The 25,423-nt window shown below is 40.9% G+C and overlaps 1 protein-coding gene across 4 annotated transcripts in view; it reads left to right on the top strand.

Moving 5' to 3' along the window:
- SLIT2 (slit guidance ligand 2) overlaps window positions 1–25,423 on the top strand; it is a 739,121-nt gene that overhangs the window by 516,255 nt on the left and 197,443 nt on the right. For all 4 annotated transcript variants that reach the window (XM_078678412.1, XM_078678410.1, XM_078678411.1 and 1 more), the window contains 4 exons: window positions 1,349–1,499; window positions 4,749–4,823; window positions 6,881–7,024; window positions 16,182–16,325. In XM_078678412.1, coding sequence (XP_078534538.1) covers window positions 1,349–1,499; window positions 4,749–4,823; window positions 6,881–7,024; window positions 16,182–16,325 — 514 coding nt within the window. The remainder of the gene's footprint in view (window positions 1–1,348; window positions 1,500–4,748; window positions 4,824–6,880; window positions 7,025–16,181; window positions 16,326–25,423) is intronic.

The following is a 25,423-nucleotide window of genomic DNA, read 5'->3' as shown; positions in this document are numbered from 1 at the left end:
ATAGTATAAGAGACACAGTCAAATATAATAAATACCCCAATAGGAGAAGGAAGTCACCAGAAGGCATACTATAATCGCATATGATATGCTGTTTTTAATTGACTTTCTTTTCACTTATCAAATTGCTAAATTATTTTGTCCTCACAAGGTGGCTGGGTCTAATCTGTACTGATCATACTTACGGTACATGTGTTCTGCTGACTTATTGCAGCTTTGTATGCAGTTTGTTTTGTCTTAATGGGAAATGCTGTGTCTTCTTTTCTTTCTTGGCTATCTTTACTTTCTAGGAGTTCACCACTTGGGATGTAAGTAATGTCCAATGACTGAAACAAAATATTGTGTTCTTCCTGTCCCACTGTAATGTCTACTAATCCTGGCCCTTTTTCCTGTGTATCAGATGAAGCCAGTAGTCAACCGTGTTTTCATCTGTTACTTTGCAACCCTCTGTCCATTCCTTGAGCAGTGTGTCACCCATGATTTGTTTACAATGTCCTTCATGTTGGCACCATTGGGGGAAGTGACAGTCACACATATATCCCTGTGGCATCGCAGACTATACATCACAGGTACTAAACTTGAAGAAACCCTTCAACTCTCACTTCTTCCTTCCTCTGTTCCTTTTGGTCATACCCTTGGCCTATGGATGCTTTTGAGCTACCTAGCGAGATTTTCTCTTGTGCTTGATCTAACCATGTGATTGTGAGGTATGAGAAAAACATGGTTCTGTCAAGCACCATGGAACGTCACGCAGCTTTCTACAGCTTATTAAACTGCTGCCATTTAGCACACATTAGAATTTTAGAGACGAGACAAGGCTTTTAATCTGGTCACACACTTCTAAAAATGTAGACAAATGTGAACCTGCTTCTGAGCAAAGAGACGTTTAAAAACTCAGAAAACTGATGTTTCAATTGTTTTAAAAAAAATTGTTAGAATCAAAGTTGAATAGAAAAGTGTATGTGTGAGGATTTTCAGTAATTACAATAAAAGTTAGACTTGCATTATTTTCTTGCACAACGAAATCTAATATATGGCATAGCAATCAGTAGCCATTCTAAGATTTTCCCATTGGTTCCACAGAATCAGCAGACAGTGTAGCTGTGAAAAGCTTATGATATAGCATCATTTGGTCAACATTTTCCAGCCAGTACTTTGCCTCTGTTGTTTAACCCTGTTTGTTTAAAACTATGTTTTGTTATGTCAGTTCTTTTTTTTAAACCAAACCTCTGAAGTTCTCACCCTTATTGCTGTCATTATTATTAAATGTGTCCTCTTTTTCCTGCCTAGGTAATAACATCTCACATTACATACTCAAAGCTTTGTCTGTTTCTGTTTTAATTTTCCACAGGCACTGAGGATTACAGATCTAAGCTGAGTGGAGACTGCTTTGCAGATCTGGCCTGTCCTGAAAAATGTCGCTGTGAAGGGACAACTGTAGATTGCTCCAATCAAAAATTAACGAAAATTCCTGATCACATCCCTCAGTACACTGCAGAACTGTAAGATGATCAACTTTTAACGCTCAAGTCACCCTTTAGCTTACATCAATAATAGTATCTTTGAGAAATGCACACAAACCAGCAAGCTTCCAATAACAACTATGGTTACGATTTGTCAATGAAACAAGTTAAGAAAGAGAACAATTAAAACAACACCCCATTTCTAAATTCTAAAAATGTTTCTTTAAAGTGTCAGATTTAGCAAAGACACCAAGACTTGAAGATAGAAATCGTTTTATGTTGATGAGATATAGTCTTTTGGGATGAGAAAAGGAATGTGAATACCGGGCAGTGTCTGCAGTACATACATTGCTGTATTAGCACAGACCACACTAAAGTGGGCTTAATATGTATGCAAGAACCTGGCAATATTTAAGTGAAATACTATATGAACTGTGCTCCCAAGTTAGGCTATATATAGAAATTTATATGCACACATTTAGACTATTATGAAATTAAAAGTGGTCTATAACAGTAACAGTCTCAATCAAATGTAGATGAATAGGTCAAAAATAGGCCAGTAATCATGTTTTACTTTCAGTGTACATTCCGCAACTATTATTTATCTTCTCACATATATGTATTAATTCGTCAGTACTCAACAACTTATAAGTACTCATACTCATTTAGCAATAGACCTGCAGCCCCAATAATGAATATACTCAAAACAAATCAAAAGCCTTTAATAGTTCTTGTACGTCCTTATCCGTATTAATTTAGCTACATGTTTTCAGAACTCCTGCTGCCCTTTTACTAACGAAGCCACACTTCCGGTAATATTCATATACTTCCACCAATGGCAGTCCCCTGTTGTCCACCCCCCCGCAATGCCCTTTAATGTGAATTTAAAATGAGTATGGCGTGCCATTATTATAGTCCAATATAACACAAACTGGGGTACAGTCTACAGCTTTCCATAACATTAAGTATTTAAAATTCTGTACTCCAAACTCTTAACGAGTCAGCTTGTTACATTGCATGTTGGAACCTAGAAATGTGACCTACACAGTTAGGAAATAATCTGTTTATGAAACAGTTTGAAAAGGATAGATGTCTTATAGATTCCGTTAATGCCACATTTGTAACAATGTGATTGGGTGGTGAATACATTGGTTTACAAAGCCAAAGTCAAATTTATGTAGACAAAGCTTTCACTATTTAAATGAAAAATACTTAGTCATTTGTTTTAAACTTTAAATTCACATCTAGCCTAATGATTATGTCTAGAATCTGTGATTTTTAATAAATCTCAACATATTTGAGCTATGAACAACTGAAATGCTAATACTGAATGTAAATTTCATAAACACAAAAAATGAGAGTGCAATAAATAGCACATCCTTGTATGTTTAATTCAAATATATTATGAAATGAACCTCTTCCATTTAGAATTCTTAAAACCATGAGAAAGGTCAGGGTTTGCTTCTTATAGATTTTGTCTGGGAGGGTACTTGGGTTGTGGGCAATAGCTTTCTACTCAAGACATCTTCATTTTGTAATGTCACTTAACGATGGAAGAATGTTTGCACATAAAGATAATGGCAAGGATTTCATAGGGAGTGTGTTGCATTTGAGCTGTAGTTTGTTTGTAGCATATAGCAGACATTTGCAATTAGAGCAGTGCCCATCTAGGGAACAGTAGTTTTGTGTTACTATGTGTATTTTGTGGTTTCAAGTATTCAAGCAGATGCATTTGTTATTGGCTCTCAGGTATAAGGCTTTGAATGTGGCCCAGGCGTTAATAAGATTATAGTGGAGTGGTTCCAGTGTGAGTAAGAGGGGCCGTAGGAAATTATTCTAGTTAGTTTATGACTCTAGCTGCATTGTTATGAAACTTTTGGAGGCAGCAATCGTATTACGCTAGTCTATGTGGAGTGAGCTGAAGTAGTTGGGTTTGGAATTGATGATAGCTTTAACTATAACTGCGCAACTGTCTTGGAAATGAAAAGGAGGCTAGTGGTGAGAAGCATTGGACATAGAAATGCGCTGGGCTGTGAGAGTCTGGTGCAATTCCTTCTCATTTCACCTTGTTGGTGGTAATGATTGACATAGAATAGGTAGAAGAATTTCATGGGTGGTTCAAGAACAATTTATTCTGAGGATCAATAATTCTGCTTTGGTACCACTAAGATGAAGGAAATTTGTTGTTGACCTTTGTGGACATGCTGTGTCATAAGTTCTCCGATTGATAGTTATTAATGTGCGTGTAGAGTTAAATGTCATGAGTGTAGGAGTAAAAGAGTGGTCAGGGTCAATGGAGGCATCTGGCAGTCATGGAAGTATGTTTTAGGTCTCAGAAGTTAGATGCTTTGTGGGAAGCATCCTGACTTTAAGGAAACCTGGTTAATTACTGCTATCAGAATGAATGCCAGACTGTGGATGCTTTTGTTTCTGACATTGTTGACATTGGTGAGCGAAGTTTGTAAGGTGTGGGATTGTCCTTATGTTGTTGGCATTGTTGTAGAGAGGTTTGGTATTATATATTTTTGAAATTCGGATCAGAAAAATATGTTTAGCAAGGACTACAAGTGTACATTATTTCAAGGATTGGTTTACCAAAATGAATTCTAACATGCCACCCCCAATAACTTGTTTGTTAGAGATAGTTTGCACTTACAAGGAAAAGTCAACCTAGAATTATAGAAATTGCACCTTTTTATGCCTTTCGATTGGTGGCAACAGCTTTCTCTTCATAGGTGTATGAAGGTGACCTACATTAGACCTGTGGTTGAATAAAAAAACATTGAGATTGCTAAATTGTTTTATTTCTCAACAGTGAGCTCTGACAATCTTTGCTACTTTTAGATTTGTTTGACTTCTTCAGTCATTATTATACACCCTAGTGCATCTGGCATTTTTCATCTCAGTTTGAATTCAGTTTTTTTTTTAAAGTTCATGAACTTTGGATTTTTTAAAAATGTGACAGTGTTTAGGTTTTGCTAATCCGCACCTTTTTTTAGAAACCCGGGTTAATAAGAGCACTGATTGCTCCCACCTGAGCTGCTATGCATGCATTTGTTTATTCTACATGTATTTATACACATATATACATATGTGTGTAGCGTATAAATCTTGGAAATATACAGATATATTTATAAGCTTGCTGTCAATATTCTGGAATCATTCCAAAGGGGGTATTGTTACACATATTGTCTAAGTACAAATGAGATTCTGGTTATCTGTCTGCAGAAGCACGACTTTTTGATAGAAGTTTTTGTTGAGAAACTTTTTCATTTCTTTTCCTTGCAGCCGACTTAACAACAATGAGTTCACAGTACTGGAAGCGACTGGAATCTTCAAGAAGCTCCCGCAGCTGCGTAAAATGTTAGTGTGTGCTCCTTGATCAACTGCTATTGAAGTGACATGTCAGCCCCCCTTTGTAATTCCACAGCTTCATTAATTCCAGTCAGTGCTGGATGCAATGGGTTTGGGAGTGAAGCCAAGCAAGTGGACTGCAGCATGAGTTTTTGCCTGATCAGTGGGGTGCACCTTAGTTGGGATATCTCTTTTCAACAGGGGTGGCCACTGTCAGTCAAGCGTCTTCCCTCGCCCTGCACTTGCATGCCTCTGCCACATCAATTTAGCCTTTAGACAGCTGGCCTGTTGAACTGCCACAGTGGGGTTCTTGGCAGCCCCTGCCAATTCAGGAATGATTCCAGCTTCCCTAACGACTCCCAAAACTCTGCTGTTCTGCCTCTATTCGTGCATTCAACATATGCCTTTAGGTTCTCGCTTCATTAAACTTTCGAAGAATGACTGTAAAACAGACTTGTTAGCTCAGGTGCAAAATTCACATTGAGCAGGACACACTATTTAAGCGGCACTGAGCGTGAAAGGTCTGCAGTCACACTTCTAATTTCACAAGAAATCAAGCAGCAGGTATCTGTACAGTGATGCAGAAGCATATCCATTTTGATGATCTAATTCCTAAGTGAAAAGAACATCAGTATAGTCACAACACACAATTTTCATTCAGTTGAAATGGTAATGTAGCAATCTGGAAAAGGCAAGTGGGAACTACGCTCACATTAAACCTACGTCATGGGTCAGTTTGCTTTTTAGAACAGACTTACAGCTGCATCACTGGGAAAAGCAAAGTCTCATTTTTTTGTTTAAATTTCTTTGCAAATTCTCATTTTTTAAACAACTTCTATCTTCATCTGGTAAGAGTTTTCTAAATGAAAATAAAAAATGCTCTTTCATAATTGCCAAAAAATGTTGGCATGTACACAACATATTGGGGCTACCAGAGACATTAGATAGAATGTTCTATATGGAGATTTTGTTTCAAAGGCTGAAGAAGGCCTGTGAGAGAAGGTGGAGTTTAAAGAGAAGTTTCTAAGTCTGAGATCCTTGTTTTGAAGTTTAGAAAACGTCATACCCATTAACTAGTTTGTTTGCATACTGCTTTTGATAAATATTATAAATAGAGTGTATTGTTCTGCGTATTTTCCTGATATATAATACCAAATAATACAAACCATAGAAGCTTCCAAAAAATTGTATTAGTAGATAAAAAAAAATGTTTCCCTTTGTCAATACTACAGATATCCTTAAGTAATACTCCTTATTAGTGTCCAATATATCATGTTCTACTCCCGTGTATAAAATACACTTCCAAGTAGTTGTAAGCAGTAGTCCAGCCACGGTGGCAGATTAAGTGAATTCCATCACCTTGATAGAGGGTGAGCCGCCCTCCAAAGTATAACTCAGGCCCTACATTTTTAAAAGGCTCCAATATTCCCATTAAAATAAAATAAAAGATTTGTGCATATTGTTGTTTGTGTATTAAATAACATACTTTATTAGTTGTGTAGTTTTTTATGTATACTTAGTTCTGTGTTTTTGAGTATTGTTTTGAGGTTCAAATCATAGAAATTGCTTAGGTGGAGGTTCTGACGTCCGGTCGTGAATCAGTGGGGGTTTGCACTGAAGTCAAAAGGTTAAGAACCACTGCCCTCGATAACTAAAACACTGAAATAAGTAAATGTAAATGTATTGCGACTTATATAGCGCACGTATCACCCGAAGGCATCAAGGCGCTTGCTTAGGGAACCCGTCCTGGTATTCCCCTGTGAGATACCCCGGCAGGGTATCCACAAGGTGAAAGCCAGGCATCCCGCCGCGAGGGGCCGTAGTGGAGATTAAGCAATCTATTGCCCAGAGTCGCAGAGTGTGACCCCGTGAGTCGAGTAGGCACCGGAGCGAGAATTGTCGAGTCCGTGGAATTTTTTAGCCCGAGTCCCGCCGAAGCGGGGAATGGAACCCTGGTCCACGGCCGATCTCAGCTTCCGGGTCTGCCGCCTCTAACCACTGAGCCACGCTTCTCCACAGTAAGAAAAACTTGGTTTTGATATTGATTTTTATTTTGGTTCAATTAGAAACCTGAGCAACAACAAGATAACAGACATTGAAGAAGGAGCATTTGAAGGATCCAGCGGTGTGAATGAGCTGCTCTTGACCAGTAACCGGTTGGAAAATGTCCACCACAAGATGTTCAAGGGGCTTGAGGGGTTGAAAACCTTGTAAGTATAATTTCTACTTGCCCGCTCCTTCCTCTGGTTCTTTAGGAAAGTAGTTCTCAAATATGAGTTATTGTTAATGCCATTGTACAGTAACAAACTATTTAAATGATTGTAAAATGAACATTAGCCCACTTCAACATTTGTGTAAGTTTCATATTGTCTTAAACAGCTTAGTTAAATATCCGAAAGTCAAGATCCCGTCATTGCCACATTGCAGGCACACTTATCACTGAGCAGCAATGTAATGCAGACAACAATAGCTGTGCTTTCCTAATGATAGGAATATATGAGATGTTTGGCTTCATCTTAAAGCAGTCTTGACTGACAAGCATGGTCTCCTGTATTGCAAAGACTGGACTCCTCTCTTTCCTTCTTAGATCAGTGCCCTAGATATGTTCTTCAATATAATGTTGATTTCAACTGGCCAATTGCCACATAACGTATGTTTAAGCACTGATTGGGTGACTCAGAGGAGTTATGTACTGATGCTTTCTTGATCAGACATGCATGGGTCACAAATTAAAGCCATTAATTAGTAATGTGTTGAGATAGTGTTTCTAATGCATGTTCCAATTACCATTACCTTTTTCTCTTTAAAAGATAATTTGGTAGAGTAGTACTGCATCTGGTACACGATAAAAACATATCTGACTTTAACCAAAACATGTAGTCGAATTTATTTTTGAAACTCAGTCTTGGGCTTTGCTACTATTTTCTAATGGATACTTCTAACAGCAGATACCTCTCCTGTAGAATGACCCCAGGCGCCACACTGGATCTGGATTTCTGAAACCACAATTGCTCTCAGTTGCCAACAAATGCCACAGCTTGCTTATTAGTGGTGGAGAGCCATATATAGGAGCCAACCTTATGTGCTGGCATCAGTTTTTATATTGCACAAATGACGAAATGTCATGTAGATGACCTGCTCTTAGGGGACTTTACTGTTACCAAGAAAGGAAGAATTGCAGACATTGACCCTTTCCAGCTTGATCATCCCGAATATAAAGAAATGCTGTGCTTTGGCCAAGTAGGAACCCCCCTGAGGGCCTATGTGCTTGCTCCACCCTAGCTAAAGCTGCCTCGAGGGTGTTGGCAAGGGGTGCTCTTGTAATAGACAGCTGTCAAGATCTGATATTGGCATCCGTGCATACATTCACCAACAATTGCTGCCTCATCAGTCAACTCTGCAGAGAAGGCATTGTTGCTCACTTGGTTCTGCAGCACTTCTTGATACAAGTTCACTCCTCAGGCCCTCCTCCTTTTTGAAGGGTACTGCATGGGTGTCGATTCTAAAAGCAAGAAATCTGTTGTAAAGGTATGTGTCAGTGGAGCAAGTTACTTAACATTGGTTATGCTCTTTCTGGCGGCTACTCTGTCTAATCGCAGATTCCTTACTGCTGTCTCTCCTCCTCTTTCTAAAAAATGAACTCCGGTGTCTGTTTAAAAGGTCCTAAGTCAGTTTCAACACATTGCTGTGTCTGATCCTTTAAAGGATCTTTGTAGTATATTAATTGTGTTAGTGTGTGTACACAATCGAACTTTGTCATCTATTTTGGTCCACTGTGTGCATGACTGTTCATTGATAGGCCTCAGGAGAAAGTTCTGTGGAGTGGGATCATTAGCCTTCCTGCTTCACAAACATTATGGATATCCCGTCTGCCTTATTACAAGTGCCATAGGAGACATAATGCACTTGTAATGAGGTGTCACATTGTGACAGAGTGTATCATCCATTGGTATGATTCGTCATTGTGTCCTCACCTAGATACCTCCTGTATCTGGACGAGCTCAACAATGTTAGTCGATGTTAGTCGAGGGAGCACTGATTGTTTTGTGGTAGGAGAACAAAATTGCTTAAAGGTGTCCCTTTTATTTTGGAATTAATTAATGGGTCCTTTGGCAAAATGAAAAACAAAGGTCGATGCACTTGGAGTATTTAATAAACTTCATCATCTACAGATCTACATGTTTCAGCCATGTACTAGTGGCTTGAATCTCAAATGGCTTTCATAGGAACATACATGTACATCCTTATGCGGACTGCGATTCTGTCACTATAAATATGGGCCATACACTATTTTTGCCAATATATAGGTCGTACACTATTTGTGCTGTTGTTTTGGCATAGTAAACAGCATACATCACAGCTTCCTTCTTTCTTCAGTGCCACTTGTACAAATGTACTGAGTACTTTCCTCTGTTGAGAATTTATTCAGTTGTCTACATTGGGCCCCATAGAGTATTAAAGGCGGGCAGAGCCTATTGCCACACCTTGGACAAGGTGCGCGCCCGGGAGAGACCCACGTTACCAAAAATAGTGTAACATATTTCTACTGTGGAAGGTTTGTTGTGAAAGACCTTCTCACGTCGCAGGATGGTAAGTTGTTCCTAGTCCTTGGCTTTAAATGTTTAATGAGTGAGGAGCATCTATTTGTAATTGTGCTGTAAATAAAGTACAGAGCATTAAAAGTGAACTACATAAATGTCACTGCGAGCGCCGGGGAGGAGAAGGGATGGCAACGAAGGCTTTAATCGCTAAGTACAGCTTTCCCCTGGCAATGAGAAAAGAGTAGCTTCAGGGTTTAGCCAGGGCAATATCTCTTAAGCGACGTCCGGGCAGAACTCCTTAGAAACCAGCAGAGCAGGTCGGAGGTAATTTTTGTAACTTTGTTAATTCTTGAAGGTCACACACAAAACGCACGTGCTTGGGTTACCAATCACCCAATGGTCATTTACGAGAAGTGGGATTTACATAAAATAGCAGAGACAACCATACAGATCTGCATGGGAATATTGTCGCCATACAACCCCCAGACCACTCTCAAGGGATGTCACCTCATCGTCTAGGTCACTTCTCGCAGGTAGCTCCCCAGATATTGCGCAAACACCATCGTTTCGTAAATATGGAGGAAGTAACATTTTAGAGTCACTTCCAGATTGAGCTGGTTGAAGGCCTGTATCGTGTAAGGTTGTGTCTGGATTGTCTTCACCTGCTGTTGTGGCTTCCTTTAATCGCTTCATGTCGACTACTCTCACAGCTTCATCTATTTTTCACCCTTAACCCATTCGTCCTTCACTCCTCCTACTAGTGGATTGTCATCTACCTTTCACTCACCATCATTTTTGTACCTTATCACTTTAACTGGGTGATTATCGAGTTCTTTCTGTTTTGGCATAATTACTGATTACTTGCTTTATGCACACTGCTTAGACATGATCCCTACAACAATAAATACATATATTTCGAACTAATAATTTGGTATTTTATAAATGGCAGTTTATAAATCACATTACTTGCTTATAAAACTTCATTTCAAAATGCAAACAGCCATCACAAGAATCGCCTCGTTTACACCGTGGTATACTGTGCTTCCAGTGGAAGAACTGGACTGTATTTTTATGGCGTAAAGCACAATGTAGAGTCAGTCTAGGCCTCCGAGAGCTGAGCAGTGAGTCCTGGCAGTGGGTTGAACATGACAGACGCGCTCCACTCGCCACCACCATTTCCTAAAGAGCTGTAGGTAGTGCAGGGCGCTGTCTCCTGTCGCTGCAGAGCAGTAATCTGCTGCCCATTGGAGGCCTATTGTAAACCAAGCAAGCACACGTGGCTGTGGTCCTTCTAGAGTCTGAGCATGAATGAACCAGGCCTTGCATGAACCATAAATTAATATTTTGGTTAAGCATAAACAATTCATACAATGACAGCTGGGCTTCACCGGCAACCTCAACCCCTCACCCATCTCTCCAGACAACTAAAGCCAGGTTTCTTCCCTAATGCTGTTTAAAATGGGATGTTGTTCTGTTCTTCTCTTCAATTACAGTATCTGCATTCCTCTTCTCTGATCAATCCATAAGAGCCCTACTTGGTATCCTGGCAGAGCACCGGGTGATCCTACACTATCTTTACAAATATCAAAGCTCCCCATGGCCTACAGAAGCATAAGACTGTGTTTCACCTGTACACATTCATCTTACACCTGCAGGCACAGTGGGATGCTTTAACTTCACATTTCCTGGCTGCTCCCCCCAGGCCAGGTACCCTATTGCATGGTCTTGTTTCTTCCACACTCGACTCATAGATCTCACTCGCAAAAATAACAAATCAGCGCCCTTAGAAATGTACCCTTGGGAGTCGCGGGTTACCAAGGGGACCACTGGCAATGTTGTGACATCTTTGGACTTCGCGGTTTCCTAAGACAGATCGGCGCACGCAGAACAATTCCACCTTGGGGGGAGGCAGCACTGCTGTCCAATCGTACACTTGAACTTTGTTTTATTCAGCTCTCCTCAGACTGGCAGCTAGAATGTTGGAAAGGAAGATAGGGGTGGAGCAGTGGGCTTTATTTGTTTACCACCACTCCTTTTCATGCACTAGTTCGCATCACAGGCTCTCCAGGGCTCCGAGTATGAGCCTGCATGGTAATAACGTGTATTACCCTCTCAATGCCTTCGTGAGATTTCACTCGCTGTTTCTAGTGTCTCGCTGTTAAGGAGTCAGGTGGGCCTAAGCAGGTCTTTTTTGGGCTGTTTCTTTTAGTATTTTTATGAAGGTGTTGGGTAGATATCCTTTTCTTTTAAGCGTGAGATATTTTACACGCCTTTATCCTTTTCACTTTACACAGCTTTCAGTACTCAGAAGTGATGTCTCCAATGGCCATTTCAGCACAGCCTACTCTGGTAGCAAAAAGATGCTACGGGCACCAAACAATAATAAAAAAAATACTGTTTCTAATAACATTCCAACTTAAGACACAGGTAAAATAATGTTCTAAAAAGAATAGTATATATGATTAATCTCCCCATTCGGTCTTTTTGGGAAGGCGCGGCTAAATATGATGGAAATACCTTATCTCCTGTATTGGCCACATTGTCAAATATGTCAGAAAATAGTGTAAGACTACCAGATCCAGTGATATTATCACCGTCAGCCATTCTTGCAATATTGTAAACGTGTCCATACATTGTGAGGCACAAACACTTTTATGGCAGTCATTTCTCCAAATTTCCTTCCGGTGAAATGGTCACCTCTAATAATTTTCTCAAGGAGTGCATAATCCCTGGGATTTCCATCTGTGTAGCCAGATCAGCTTCCAGTAATCACCAGACATATTTAAAATTCTCTCGGAGATAATTTATCGGGAGCCTGATTACTGGACATTTTTTAGGTCTGGCTTCACGGGGCAGCTGCCTCATACCTATTGTTTACAATATATATATATAAACTAAGCTTTTAAGTCTACCCTCTTCAACAACAGCTTTGAGATTTCGAGACACAAATATTAGATCAGCTCAAGGCTATACATTTCTCATCTAATACTATTAGCTATGTGGCGTATCATTCCACCTCCAATGAACTGGTTCCATTGTGAGGCATGGATAACTATTTTACATCTGAAAAGTACACCCAATCGTCACAGTTTTTTTCCCATTCAATTCTTGATCTTATACCTATGTTGTAAAAAAATTACAGCAATTTTCTGTTATTTGTTTTTATTGCAAAACAGAGATGTTCACTTTATGTAAAAAAACATGCTTTTCCAAGGACTCCAAAGGGTAAGCTTGCCTGGAGACTGGGGCAAAAACAGTATATCTGACTTATAACTAAAAGTGCAAGCCCGAATAATTGGCTTTGCCAACGCTTCTTTCCATTCTGGAGCAAGCCTGTACATTTTCATTGAGGAGTTTAGACTTTATCACAAATGTAAGAAGGATAACCTGCAGTGACAATGTTACTTCATGTATCTCCACGTGTATTTGTGTTTGGCTTTCACCCGCTCAGTGCTGTTGCTGGTGAAGTATCACGTTTTCCCCCCAAAATGTGATGCAGAAATGAGAGCATAGCGTTAAGTCCACGTAAGGGGAAAATGAATGCCAACTAAGGTAGCACTCATATTTTCCCACAATTCTCATAACGATGGCACTTTAAATCAGTTTGTCTCTATAAAGAAAATGTTTTACTCATTGAGTTCTATCCAAAGAAATGAGTGTCTTACAGCCTGATTCATGAAGCGCAATTGCGCTCGCAAAGGGCCAGATTCTGAGAATCTGGCCCTTTGCGAGTGCGATTTTTGCATATGGGATTCATCATCCCAAATGCAAAAATCGGTAATTGCTAATTCGCTAAATTGCGAGGAATTACATTTAAGGAATCTTTATTTGAGATTCCTTAAATGCAATTCATGAAGCATTTTAAAATTGCGAAAATGCAATTTTGGGCCGCTATTTACCGAGAGGTCAGACCTCTCGGTAAATAGCAAAAACTTAGAAAAATGCTTTTAAAAGCATTTTTCTAAGTTGCATGTTGCACACACACATGTCCCTTGGACATGTGTGTGCGCAACACCTGTTTCAATTTGCATTTCAGGGGTGCTACAGGGTGTCCTTTGGACACCCCTGGCACCCTTTCAATCGCTATCTTATTTGCGAGTAGCAAATTGCTACTCGCAAATAAGGAATACTCCCCATTCATTCCTATGGGCCTTTGGGCCCATAGGAATGAATGGGGAGTTATTCCTTATTTGCGATTAGCAATTTGCTACTCGCAAATAAGGAATGTGTAGGAATCGCTATTTATTTAGCAATTCCTACATGAATACCGTTTTGCGAGTCCTTAATAGCGATTCGCTATGATTCGCTATTAGGGGCTCGCAAAACGGCCCGTTGATGAATAAGGCTGTTACAGCCTGATTCATGAAGCGCAATTGCGCTCGCAAAGGGCCAGATTCTGAGAATCTGGCCCTTTGCGAGTGCGATTTTTGCATATGGGATTCATCATCCCAAATGCAAAAATCGGTAATTGCTAATTCGCTAAATTGCGAGGAATTACATTTAAGGAATCTCTATTTGAGATTCCTTAAATGCAATTCATGAAGCATTTTAAAATTGCGAAAATGCAATTTTGGGCCGCTATTTACCGAGAGGTCAGACTTCTTGGTAAATAGCAAAAACTTAGAAAAATGCTTTTAAAAGCATTTTTCTAAGTTGCATGTTGCACACACACATGTCCCTTGGACATGTGTGTGCGCAACACCTGTTTCAATTTGCATTTCAGGGGTGCTACAGGGTGTCCTTTGGACACCCCTGGCACCCTTTCAATCGCTATCTTATTTGCGAGTAGCAAATTGCTACTCGCAAATAAGGAATACTCCCCATTCATTCCTATGGGCCTTTTGGCCCATAGGAATGAATGGGGAGTTATTCCTTATTTGCGATTAGCAATTTGCTACTCGCAAATAAGGAATGTGTAGGAATCGCTATTTATTTAGCAATTCCTACATGAATACCGTTTTGCGAGTCCTTAATAGCGATTCGCTATGATTCGCTATTAGGGGCTCGCAAAACGGCCCGTTGATGAATAAGGCTGTTAGCCACTAAATTTCATGGTTAACAATGACTGGCTTTCATTTTGCGCAATTGCAGATGCACTATTCCTTCTCATTGAAAAATGGCTATTAAGTTTGATTTGCAGAATCCTGCCCCATTAATATCAGTAAGGCAGAAGTGTGTATGTGACTCCATCGGATGAGGCTGTGCATGCATGAAATGGAGGCCTCAGAATACTTGACTAACATATTTATTGTGTCCTAAATACTGTGTAAAGAAATATCACCTCGTTGAGGTAATTTTAAATAATTCCACCTAGTGGGACAATATTGGTGTAATTGATACTTAAGTAACCGTATTTATGTCAAACCATATTTGTTACTATGTCCTTCAGGCATATAAACTCTGTGCATTTGCAAGCCCAGAATGCTAACTTGTGAATGGCATTGAGGAACATGCAGAACACTGTCTTCATCCCTCAGTGCCAACAACCCACATTTACAGAGTGGAAACTGTCCCTCAGGGATGGCATCCACCTTTCAAATGGATATAAAGCTCTCTCTGTATCCAGTCAGTGGTTTGCACATGCAGTTGAAGTTGAAAACCATTTATACATAACATTACGATTTTGAAGGAGGAAGGAGAACCGCACGTTCATGCCGGCTCCTACTTCGGAATCGCAGCGAGTTGCAAAGTTTGCACTGCGAGTTGGACACACTTCCCTGCCTCAAAATGCGATTTGAGTACATTGGCCCACATGCATCAAGCATTTTTGTAGTCGCAAACGGTGCGATTCCTCAAAATCGGCCGTTTGCGAATGCAAAAGTGCTTGTTGGGATGCATCATGCCATTTTAGAAGTCGCATCTTTTTTACGATTTCTAAAATTGCTTTAGCATTTAAGAAATCGCAATTGTGCGATTTCTTAAATGCTATGCATCATTACAGAAAAATATGCGTTTTTTAAAATTGGAAGTGCAAATTACCACGAAGTTCAACTTCGTGGTAAATTGCGAAATTGATTAAAAATGCACAAAAATGCATTTTTTAAACTGTAAAGTTACACACACACATGTCCTTAGGACATGTGTGTATGTAACTTATGCTGAAAAGTACATTTCATGGGTGCAGGGGGGGGTCATTTTGACCCCCCTCTCCACCCTTGAAATGCATTGATGAATTGCAATTGCACATTGCGAATTCGCAATTCCCATTCATTCCTATGGGCATTTTGGCCCATAGGAATGAATGGGAATTGTGAATTCGCAATTTAAAATTCGCATTTTTTATGCATTTCGGTAAAAATAGCAATATTTACCGATTTGCAAAAAAAATAAGAAAAAATTCATGCATAGGCTTTTGCGAATTCTAAATTGCGAATCGTTATTTTTCGCAATTTAGAACTCGCAAAAGCCGATATTGATGCATGTGGGCCATTGTGACTTGTGGTTTAGAGAGCCTGTGATTTTGCAAATCACACACTTTGTATCAAGAAATAACGTAGGGAATCAGGCATTATGGTTTGCAAAATAGGTAGGAAAGAGTTATATGTGTCAAAAATGCAAGCCTTTTGATGTGCCATTTAATTAGCATGTTCAGCAACGTTGGTAAATTTCTTTTGTAAGTGATTAACATCTGTCTCTGAAGAAATGTAATCAAAAAAGAAAGCACGTGGAAATTCTATTTACTGTATGTGTAGTCTCTTTGTAGCCTTTGTTGTTATACCCTGCCTAGCGACACTGTGACCTGCCAGCATGAGTTTGTTTATTGTGTTTATGCTTCTGACTAATGTTGATCTCATTAACAACCAATGATCATTTTGTCTCTTCCCAGGATGCTAAGAAGCAATCGCATTAGCTGCGTCAGCAATGACAGCTTCACGGGGCTGAGTTCTGTGCGCTTGCTCTCCTTGTACGACAACCAGATCACTACAGTAGCGCCTGGTGCCTTCGACACGCTCCATTCGCTGTCCACGCTGTAAGTACCATGTTATAGGGCCTGCCCCGAGGACAATAGCCATCTCCTTCCTTTCATACTTGGGTGATTATGTGTATTCGTATAAAAGCCATTGCCATTGTTACAACGTTAAGGAACGTTCACACCCTTTCGTTCATATTTGGGAATGCATCACTGGATTGTGTCTTTTGTTTGGATGTACCCAAGATTTGTGTTAAAATCTTCAAGACACAAATGAAATGCAAATTGATGATGACCAGAAGTAGTTTAATTGTTCTTCTTTTTGTTTTGATGCTAAGTTACTGTAAGCGAGGACAGCGCTATATTTTGCTTGACAGTAGATGTATGCTACACATATTACTTCTGAAAATGTCCCATAATTGCATTCACGACAAGTGGGTACATCAAAATGAGGCCTAGGGCTGAGAAGCAGACATGCTTTTATCAACGAATGCCATTGTACAGGGCAGTGGAAGCTGTGCCTCTTGTGTAGGGCTAGCATGAGGTCTTTCACCAAACAATAAGGCAAGCCCTAACTGATGGAGATGGAAAAGGTAATGGTCATGACTGAGTGAAGCCAGTGGTTAGCTGTGCATTTGGATCAGTGAACCTAAGGGTGTGTGGGCAATGATCAAGCAGTCCTGGTGGTCACAAAATTGATAGGTATTGAGGTTATATTTGCTAATGAATCAGAGTGAAAGGTTTGTGTGACAAGACCTGTAGACATTTTGTGAGTCCACAGGACATTAGGTAACTCTCAGGAAAAGAAAAGTTTATTACCAAACTGGTCATCATTGTGAAAACTATTTTCGTTACACATCTAGAGAACGATAAAGACATATTTGAGACAGCCTAAGGAATTAGTAGTGTTTGTACCATCATCACGTGAAAACAGAATATAACATCTTCTATTCGTAGGAGCATAGTCTTTGGGTGTATGCATCTCTGTAGGTAATGCACTGTTTTTGTGCAAATGTATTTATGCACAAACCAGGGAATGCACACCCTATATTCTACCACAGGTGGAGGTTGCCAGAATTATTTTTAACTTGTAGTAAAACCTGAGGCAGAAACCTGAGAGTCATACCAAGGATGAATCATTGATAATAATTAGTTGATTTTTGCATACCACTTTATCCTTCCTTTTTGCCATTCCTACGCACTGTAAATACTTCTGGTTCACTGCATTTAAACCCTTGACTGCAGAATAACTTCCCTTTAAGTTTCCCATGTTGTTACTGTGGAACGACAACAGTTATCCTGAGGTAATCCCTCTAATCTCAGCCTGGTTGACACGTGGTTCCTTCAGCGCTGCCTCAGCTGGATACAAAGAGCAACAGTTCATGATAAAGATGCTGACTGGCACAAAGATTTACACTTTCATTTCAGACAAGTAATTCCAATGAATTCAATCTAGGTCGAACCTCAGCCCCTGCCACCCAGCTTGTCAAGGTGTGCTTCCCATGTGTGAGTGTCTTGCAGCCATTCTCGGCTTGTATTTTGTGTGAAGTTGTTGCACGTTTCCTGCAGGTCTGAAACTGGGACCTAGACTCCCTAGAATGGTGTTTGGACAAAATATCAAGAAAAAAATATTTGAGAGGAAAATATTGTCCCAAAAAATATTGTGATTCAAAATTATCATGATATAGAAATCATTGTCAAGAATATCATTTTTTAAAATAAATATTATTGTTTTCAATATCGTTTTTAATATAGTTTTCAGTAATATAGTTGTAAACAATATTGCTTTTAATTATTTTAATTTGTTTTTGTTGATATATTAAGTTTAGGTCTTAGTACTGTTGGTGTAATAGTTATTGATTTTTATAAAATATAGTTTGTAATTTTAAGTGTTTGTGTTATTTTTTCAAATATTATCAGTAATTTGTAGTGCTTTATATAGTGATTTCTATATTTAGGGGCTTATTTTGATGTCGGATGGAATTACTACCACCCAACACCGACTCGGTCATGGGATCGACCGACACCCTGTCGGTGGTCCTGAGTGACTCATTTCAATGCGACCAAACACTGTTCAGTCGCATTATTCCTGTCCTCAATGGGAGCTCATGTTACAGCCATAAACCAGGCATAACACAAGCTCCAATTGAGGAAACTGAGGTGCAGTTCATACCTGCCACAAGAAGCAGGGATCAACAAGGGGACACCATAGGTACCACCTCAGCTTCCAACTGAAGGCCGTGCATCAAAGGAGGCCTCGCTGGGGACCCCCAAACACGCTTTCCGACATGGTTGCCATGTCCGACAGGCCGGCAACCATGTAAGCTCAACGGTGGAAAGGCCTGCCCTTGAGATTACTGGGCAGATTAAGACTGGCGGTTAGGCTCTCTGAGCCCGTTGGAAGCCAGCCAGAATGACCAGCCAGTATACTTTCTGAATACCTCTTTCATAATGAGGCGGTCGGAAAATGAACCGAGCGGCGCATTACAATGTAGCCCTGGTTGGAGCCTTTATGGGCTGCATCGTATTCGGCCCCAGAATTGTTATATTTTAAATTTAAAATTTGAATGTTTGTTTTAGTTTTGTTATTAGTGATAGTAGGTTATATTTTAGTATCGGTTTGTTGAGTTTTTAGGGGTATAGTTCAGTATAGTGGGAAGTTAATTTATAAATAATTGAAAATTATATAATTGATTGTTTACTATTTTTCTCCAGTATTCAATCTTTCATAGATTCAGATGCTTGTATCTTCCCCGCCGTCATGGTGGGAGTCTCCCGGTAAATGATAACCATAGCAGTAGAAGAAAAAACTGCCTGGAAGCCATAGAGCAGTGAAACCACTAGGCAACCTCTCCTCCTCATTATGTGGCCCAAACTACAGCCAATCAGCTGCCTGCACCAGCCTACACCATTCCCAGCAGAGCCACCATACCTCAGATTTCCAACTGCCTTCGTGTGAGAAGGAGTCTCCCTGAGCTCTGCTCAGTTTATTCTCTCTTCACTGAACTTTTGACCTTTCACAGTTGGAAGACAGGTACTGTTCTTTTATTATCAAGCATCATTTCATTCAAAATGTCTGAAAGCTCCAAGAAGAGCCTTTTCAGAGCTTGCAGGTCCTGTGGCTAGGGCAGGCTGTTTTCTGAAGATCCTCACAAGGAGTGCTTGTACTGTTTGTACCCTAAGCATATTCCTAAGGACTGCAAGTATTGCCGGACCTTCTCTGCCAAAACACTGAAGGATAGAGAAGCGCGCCTCTTATTATGGCTTCAGAAAAGGAAAACTCAAGACTCTGAGTCTGAGGGAGAAGCCAAGGGACACACCTCTAAGAAACATAAAAGTGGGTCCTCTGAGGAAAAGGGAGATGTGAGGAAACAAAAAGCAGGAAAAACTAAGGAAGGTGAACCTTTTACTTAACTCCCTCCAACTCCTCTCAAGCCTTCCTCAGAAAAGATGGCTCCGTCGTCGCTTCCGTCGACGAAATCTACCGAAATTCCAGTCAGATCGCCGACGAGGCCGTCGACGACCTCGACGACGACCATCTCGTCAACGACGACGACAATCTCGACGACGACAGCTTCGTCGACGACGACGACGACTCCGTCGACGGTGAGTGCCAGACCTTCGGCGACGGCAAGATCTTCGTCGACCAGTATCCCGTCGACGATGCGGATGATTGTTCCGTCGACGGCCCCGTCGACGACGAAAAAATCGTCGACGATGCCATCTCCAACAAAGATAACTTCAACTTATATTTCCATAAAGAGGATTGCTCCGTCGATGGGAGCGTTGACGAGCAAAAAAGGGGAGTTTTCCACCCCGAAGATTTCACCTCTACTGCCCTCTACCATTCTGGATTGCAGGAATCAGAGGAGGAAGGATCCTATGGTGTTGCTTACAGTCCTTCGCAGCTCCATATTAAACATCAGGAGGGGAACTTCCTCAGGATGAGGGGGTTGGAGATGAATGGGACCAATATATTGCTCCAACGTCCCCGGTGTCACCTTTGCCTCAATTAAGCTCTCCACCAGAGGACATAGCCAGTTTTCACCATTTGATGGAAAAAGCGGCTAAAAGATTCAAGCTTACTATGCCAATCAAGGAAAGCGAATGTTTCCTTTACGACTTCAAGGAGTCCTCCAGGAAGTCAGTAAGAGCCATTCCAATTATTGACCATATCTGGGATGAAGGACTCAAACTGATGAAGAATCCAGCCTCAGTCCCAGCATCCATACCCAAGCTGGACAAAAAGTATCGTGCTATAGAGACGGCTCCAGCATGTCTTATTTGTCATCCTCGACCGGACTCGGTTGTGACTCAAGCAGCGCAGAAGCGCTCCAAGAACCCAATGGCAACATGTGTGGCCCCCCCCCTGATAAGGAGGGCAAGAAGATGGACGGCATAGGTAAATGTTTTGCAGTCATGGCAGCAGCTTCCATCAAAGCAACCAATGCAATGGCCCTTCTGAGCCGGTTCAATAGACAGATGTGGTCTGACATCGCACCACTCCTGTCGCACCTTCCGGAGGACAAGAAAGAGGAGGCGACTACCATCCTACAGGATGGAGCCAGAGCAGCGTCGGAGTCCATAGATGTGGCAATGGACATAGCGTCTATAGCTTTCCGCCAGATGGCTGGGGCGGTAACCCTACGGAGGCAAGAATGGCTCAAAGCTACATCCTCTCGACCGGAGGTCCAGTCTAAAATCTTGGACATGCCATTTGATGGCGAAAGCCTCTTTGGTAAACAGATCGATGAGGCATTGCAGGGGATAAAAGCAGATACTGATACTGCTAGATCCTTGGGATCATTACAGCAAGGCCGTTATCAGTCCTTTCGTGGCCGAGGATCCAGAGGACACTTTCAACAGCAACGTTCCTCTTACCAATCTAATCGGTACCAACCTTACAACCAACAGGGATACCGTCAGTACTCCTCCAACCAACAATATCGGTCCTCGAACACTTCCTTCCAACAACAAGGAAGAAGAAAGTCCGCCGCCAGAGGGAAGCAAGACTCTGGTCGCAGACAGTGATGTTCCTCAGGCGCCTCCAATACCGCTTCAGATCGACCAGTTCCACTACCTCTCTCAGTTTCTCCCGCATTGGCAGTCCATAACATCGGACAGATGGGTATTAGACATCATTACACAGGGTCACACCCTGGAATTCTCACAAAGGCCTCCAAATCGTCCACCTCTCTGCAGAGTTCATCAACATATAGCAGCTCTCAAAGCAGAGATCTTGTCACTCATACTGAAAGGAGCGATAGAGGAAGTCCCATCAGACCAGCGGGGAACAGGTTTTTATTCACACTTCTTCCTTATAAGGAAAAAGCAATCATCAAAATGGAGGCAGGTACTGGACCTCAGAGATCTGAACACATATATAAAGAAAAATTCTTTCCGTATGCTTTCCTTACAGGAAATTCTTCTAACACTCCGCAAGGGAGACTACATGGTCTCTCTAGACCTGTTGGATGCATACTTCCACATTCCGATACACAAAAAACACAAGAAGTATCTGCGATTCATGGTAGCGGGGCGCCATTACCAGTTCAGAGTTTTGCCTTTCGGCCTGAAGTCTGCCCCCAGAGTATTCACAAAATGCATGGCTCCAATAGCGGTGCATTTAAGGCAGCAAGGTCTCCAGGTTTTTCCATACCTGGACAACTGGTTAATAAAAGGACCATTGTTCCAGGCAACACAGAGATCTCTACGGATGTGCACGGATCTCTTCCAAAGATTAGGCCTTCGGATAAACAAAGAAAAATCATTTTTTCTTCTGACTTGTACTCTACAATTCCTAGGAGCAACCTTGAAAACACAGGAAATGAAAGCTTACCCATCAGAAGAACGGGTAACAAAAATCTTGAATCTGACTGCATCTATGGCAACAAAAAAGTTCACTTCCATCAGAATATTCAAGTCATTACTGGGAATGATGTCCTCTTGTATCCCATTGATTCCCAACTGCCGTTTACAGATGAGACCGCTGCAAGAAGCCCTGGACAAACAATGGGTCCAAGCCCTGGGTTCCTTCGACGACAAGCTGGTCATAACCTGTCAGATCAAATGTGCAATGTCATGGTGGGGTATCAGGAGCAACCTAACAAAGGGCCTGGTATTCGAACCTCAATCACCAAGCTACGTCATGACATCAGATGCTTTATTACGAGGTTGGGGAGCACATCTGCAAGACCTGGAGATTCAAGGCCTTTGGTCTCTTCAAGAGACAAAACTTCACATCAATCTCTTGGAATTGAAAGCCGTCTTCCTGGGCCTTCAGGCCTTCCTTCCCAGGATCCAAGGTTCATCGGTCTTAGTGCGAACAGACAGCACAACAACAATGTTTTACCTGCGCAAGCAGGGTGGCACGAGATCAAAACCCCTGTCGATTCAGGCACAAAGGATCTGGAAATGGCTATTGTGTCAGAACATAACGCTGCAAGTGGAACATGTTCCAGGGGTAGACAACACAAAAGCGGATCTGTTAAGCAGGTCATCCGACATTTTCCACGAGTGGGAACTATGTCAAATCCAGCTGAATCGGATTTTCAATGTGTGGGGCAAGCCAAGTCTGGACCTGTTTGCAACTCAGAGCAACAAAAAGTGCAGACATTATGCCAGCAGGTTCCCTCAACAGGGTTCGAGAGGGAATGCTCTTCACCTCCGATGGACAGGGATGTTTGCTTATGCCTTCCCTCCCTTTCCCCTGATTCCCAGATTACTGAGGAAAATGAGATCAGAACCTTGCCAAATAATACTAATAGTCCCAGCCTGGCCGAGGCAGTTTTGGTATACAGAGCTTCTTCAATTGTCGGTGGAGCCAAGAATACAGCTCCCAATAACCATGGATTTGATTTCCATGAACAGAGGCCAAGTACTTCATCCGCAATTGAACTCTATAAAATTGTCGGCTTGGAACCTTTTGAGCACGAATTCCAGTCATTAGATATCACTCCGGAATGTCGTGAAATATTGCAACGTTCCGCAGCGCTGTCTACCAACAAGACATATACTGCAAAATGGAAACGATTCTGTAATTGGTGCCTTGCTCATACAGTGCATCCTTTGACGTCTTCTCCTGAGCAAATTCTTCCTTATTTGCTGCATTTAGCCAGATCAGGGCTTGCGCACTCATCTATTAAAGTCCATTTAGCAGCAATATCTAGATACAGAAGATCTCCAGGATGCCCATCTCTGTGGTCTAACAGATTAATCAAGGAGTTCTTGAAAGGCCTATTCAGAAGGTTTCCTCCAATTAAGCGTCCTCCACCCCCATGGCAGCTTAACACAGTCTTATCACAACTTATGAAAGCTCCGTTCGAGCGGATCCACAAATCTGAGCTGCAATTCCTGTCATGGAAAGTAGCATTACTGCTGACACTCACATCAGCCAGGAGGGTCAGCGAGATCCAAGCTTTTTCTATACAGGATCCCTTCATACAATTCAGGACAGATAAGGTGATGCTAAGGACTAATCCGAAATTTGTGCCTAAAATACCTTCGTATTTTCATCTAAATGAACCGGTGATCCTACCTACATATTTTAAAAATCCTTCTACAGCGGCTGAAAAAGCTTTACATACTTTAGACATTGGCAGATGCCTAAAGTTCTACATTGAGAATACTAAAAGCTTTCGCAAATCAAACCAACTGTTTGTCTCTTACTCGGGGCCCAGAAAAGGTCTGGCCCTTTCACGTTCTTCCATCTCCAGATGGATTGCATCCGCCATTGTCTTTTGTCAAGAGAAAGCAGGAAGGCCTCTCGACATGAAAGTCCGTGCCCATGATACACGGAAGATGGCGACGTCTTCTGCATTGCTAGCAGGAGTACCCCTTCCAGACATATGCAGAGCAGCAACCTGGTCGAATGTTCATACATTCACCAAACATTACTGTCTGGACACGGAATGGAAAGCAGATGTGGCAGTGGGACAGGCAGTTCTGCGACATCTCTTTAAATTAGGTACATGTTTATGAATTTTATGCTACTGTTTTGTATATATAATGTGGTTTTTTCCCTTTATGCTAATATCTGGAATAGCTATGTTTGGTTGTTACTACCTTTTAATTCGTAATAAGTTCTTTTTTCTGAAAGGAATTTATGGCACACAGCCCCGAGAAAAGAAAGGGGTCTAGCCTAGAAACGCTCTAACTACAAGGACTGCTATCTACTCTGATACAAGCATGTGAATCTATGAAAGATTGAATACTGGAGAAAGAACTAGTTACTTACCTGTACACTATGGTTCTCCAGTATTATCTCTCATAGATTCACATGCGCCCGCCCGCCTCCCCGTTTCTATTAGGTAGACCACCTTTTTTATCTCTGGTTTCCTGCATAGCTCACTCTTGGGCTGTTGGAAATCTGAGGTATGGTGGCTCTGCTGGGAATGGTGTAGGCTGGTGCAGGCAGCTGATTGGCTGTAGTTTGGGCCACATAATGAGGAGAAGAGGTGGCCTAGTGGTTTCACTGCTCTATGGCTTCCAGGCAGTTTTTTCTTCTACTGCTATGGTTATCATTTACCGGGAGACTCTCACCATGACGACGGGGAAGATACAAGCATGTGAATCTATGAAAGATAATACTGGAGAACCATAGTGTACAGGTAAGTAACTAGTTCTAAATAGTTTATAGTGATTTATTTAAAATGAAGTGGGAATTTTATATCTAATATTTCTGGAGTCAAAAGTTTTTCTTAATATTGGCAAAAGATTCTTTATTTTAATATGTTTATTTAATATATTTAATATTGTTTCTGTTTCTGTTTTAATGTTTATATTTTTTATGTTTTTTGTAGTTTTAAAATTTTTAAATTTTATACATTGGTAAAATTAATACATTTTGTTATAGACATGAGTTTGGTTGGTTTTTTATTGTTTTTATTTTGCATAGTATGTATATTTGTATACATTATTATATATGCTTTCTAAAGTACTAAATAAATATTTTTATAAACATTTAAAACCTAAATTAATATAATGAATAATCTAAATTCTTTTTTTCGTTATTTGCCATACTATACATATATATGTTTCTATTGATATAAAAATACATCTAGCATTAAATGCTTAGTGACATGTTTTTACTTTACATGATATTAATTTGATATATTATAGTTACAATTTCTACTTTAAGCTGCATTTACACTAAAAAC

The sequence above is a fragment of the Lissotriton helveticus genome, chromosome 2_2, assembly GCF_964261635.1.
Source record: "Lissotriton helveticus chromosome 2_2, aLisHel1.1, whole genome shotgun sequence".
Taxonomy (NCBI): Eukaryota; Metazoa; Chordata; class Amphibia; order Caudata; family Salamandridae; genus Lissotriton; species Lissotriton helveticus.
The sequence above is the reverse complement of the archived record's forward strand: the minus strand, read 5'-3'. Positions and strand labels throughout refer to the sequence as shown.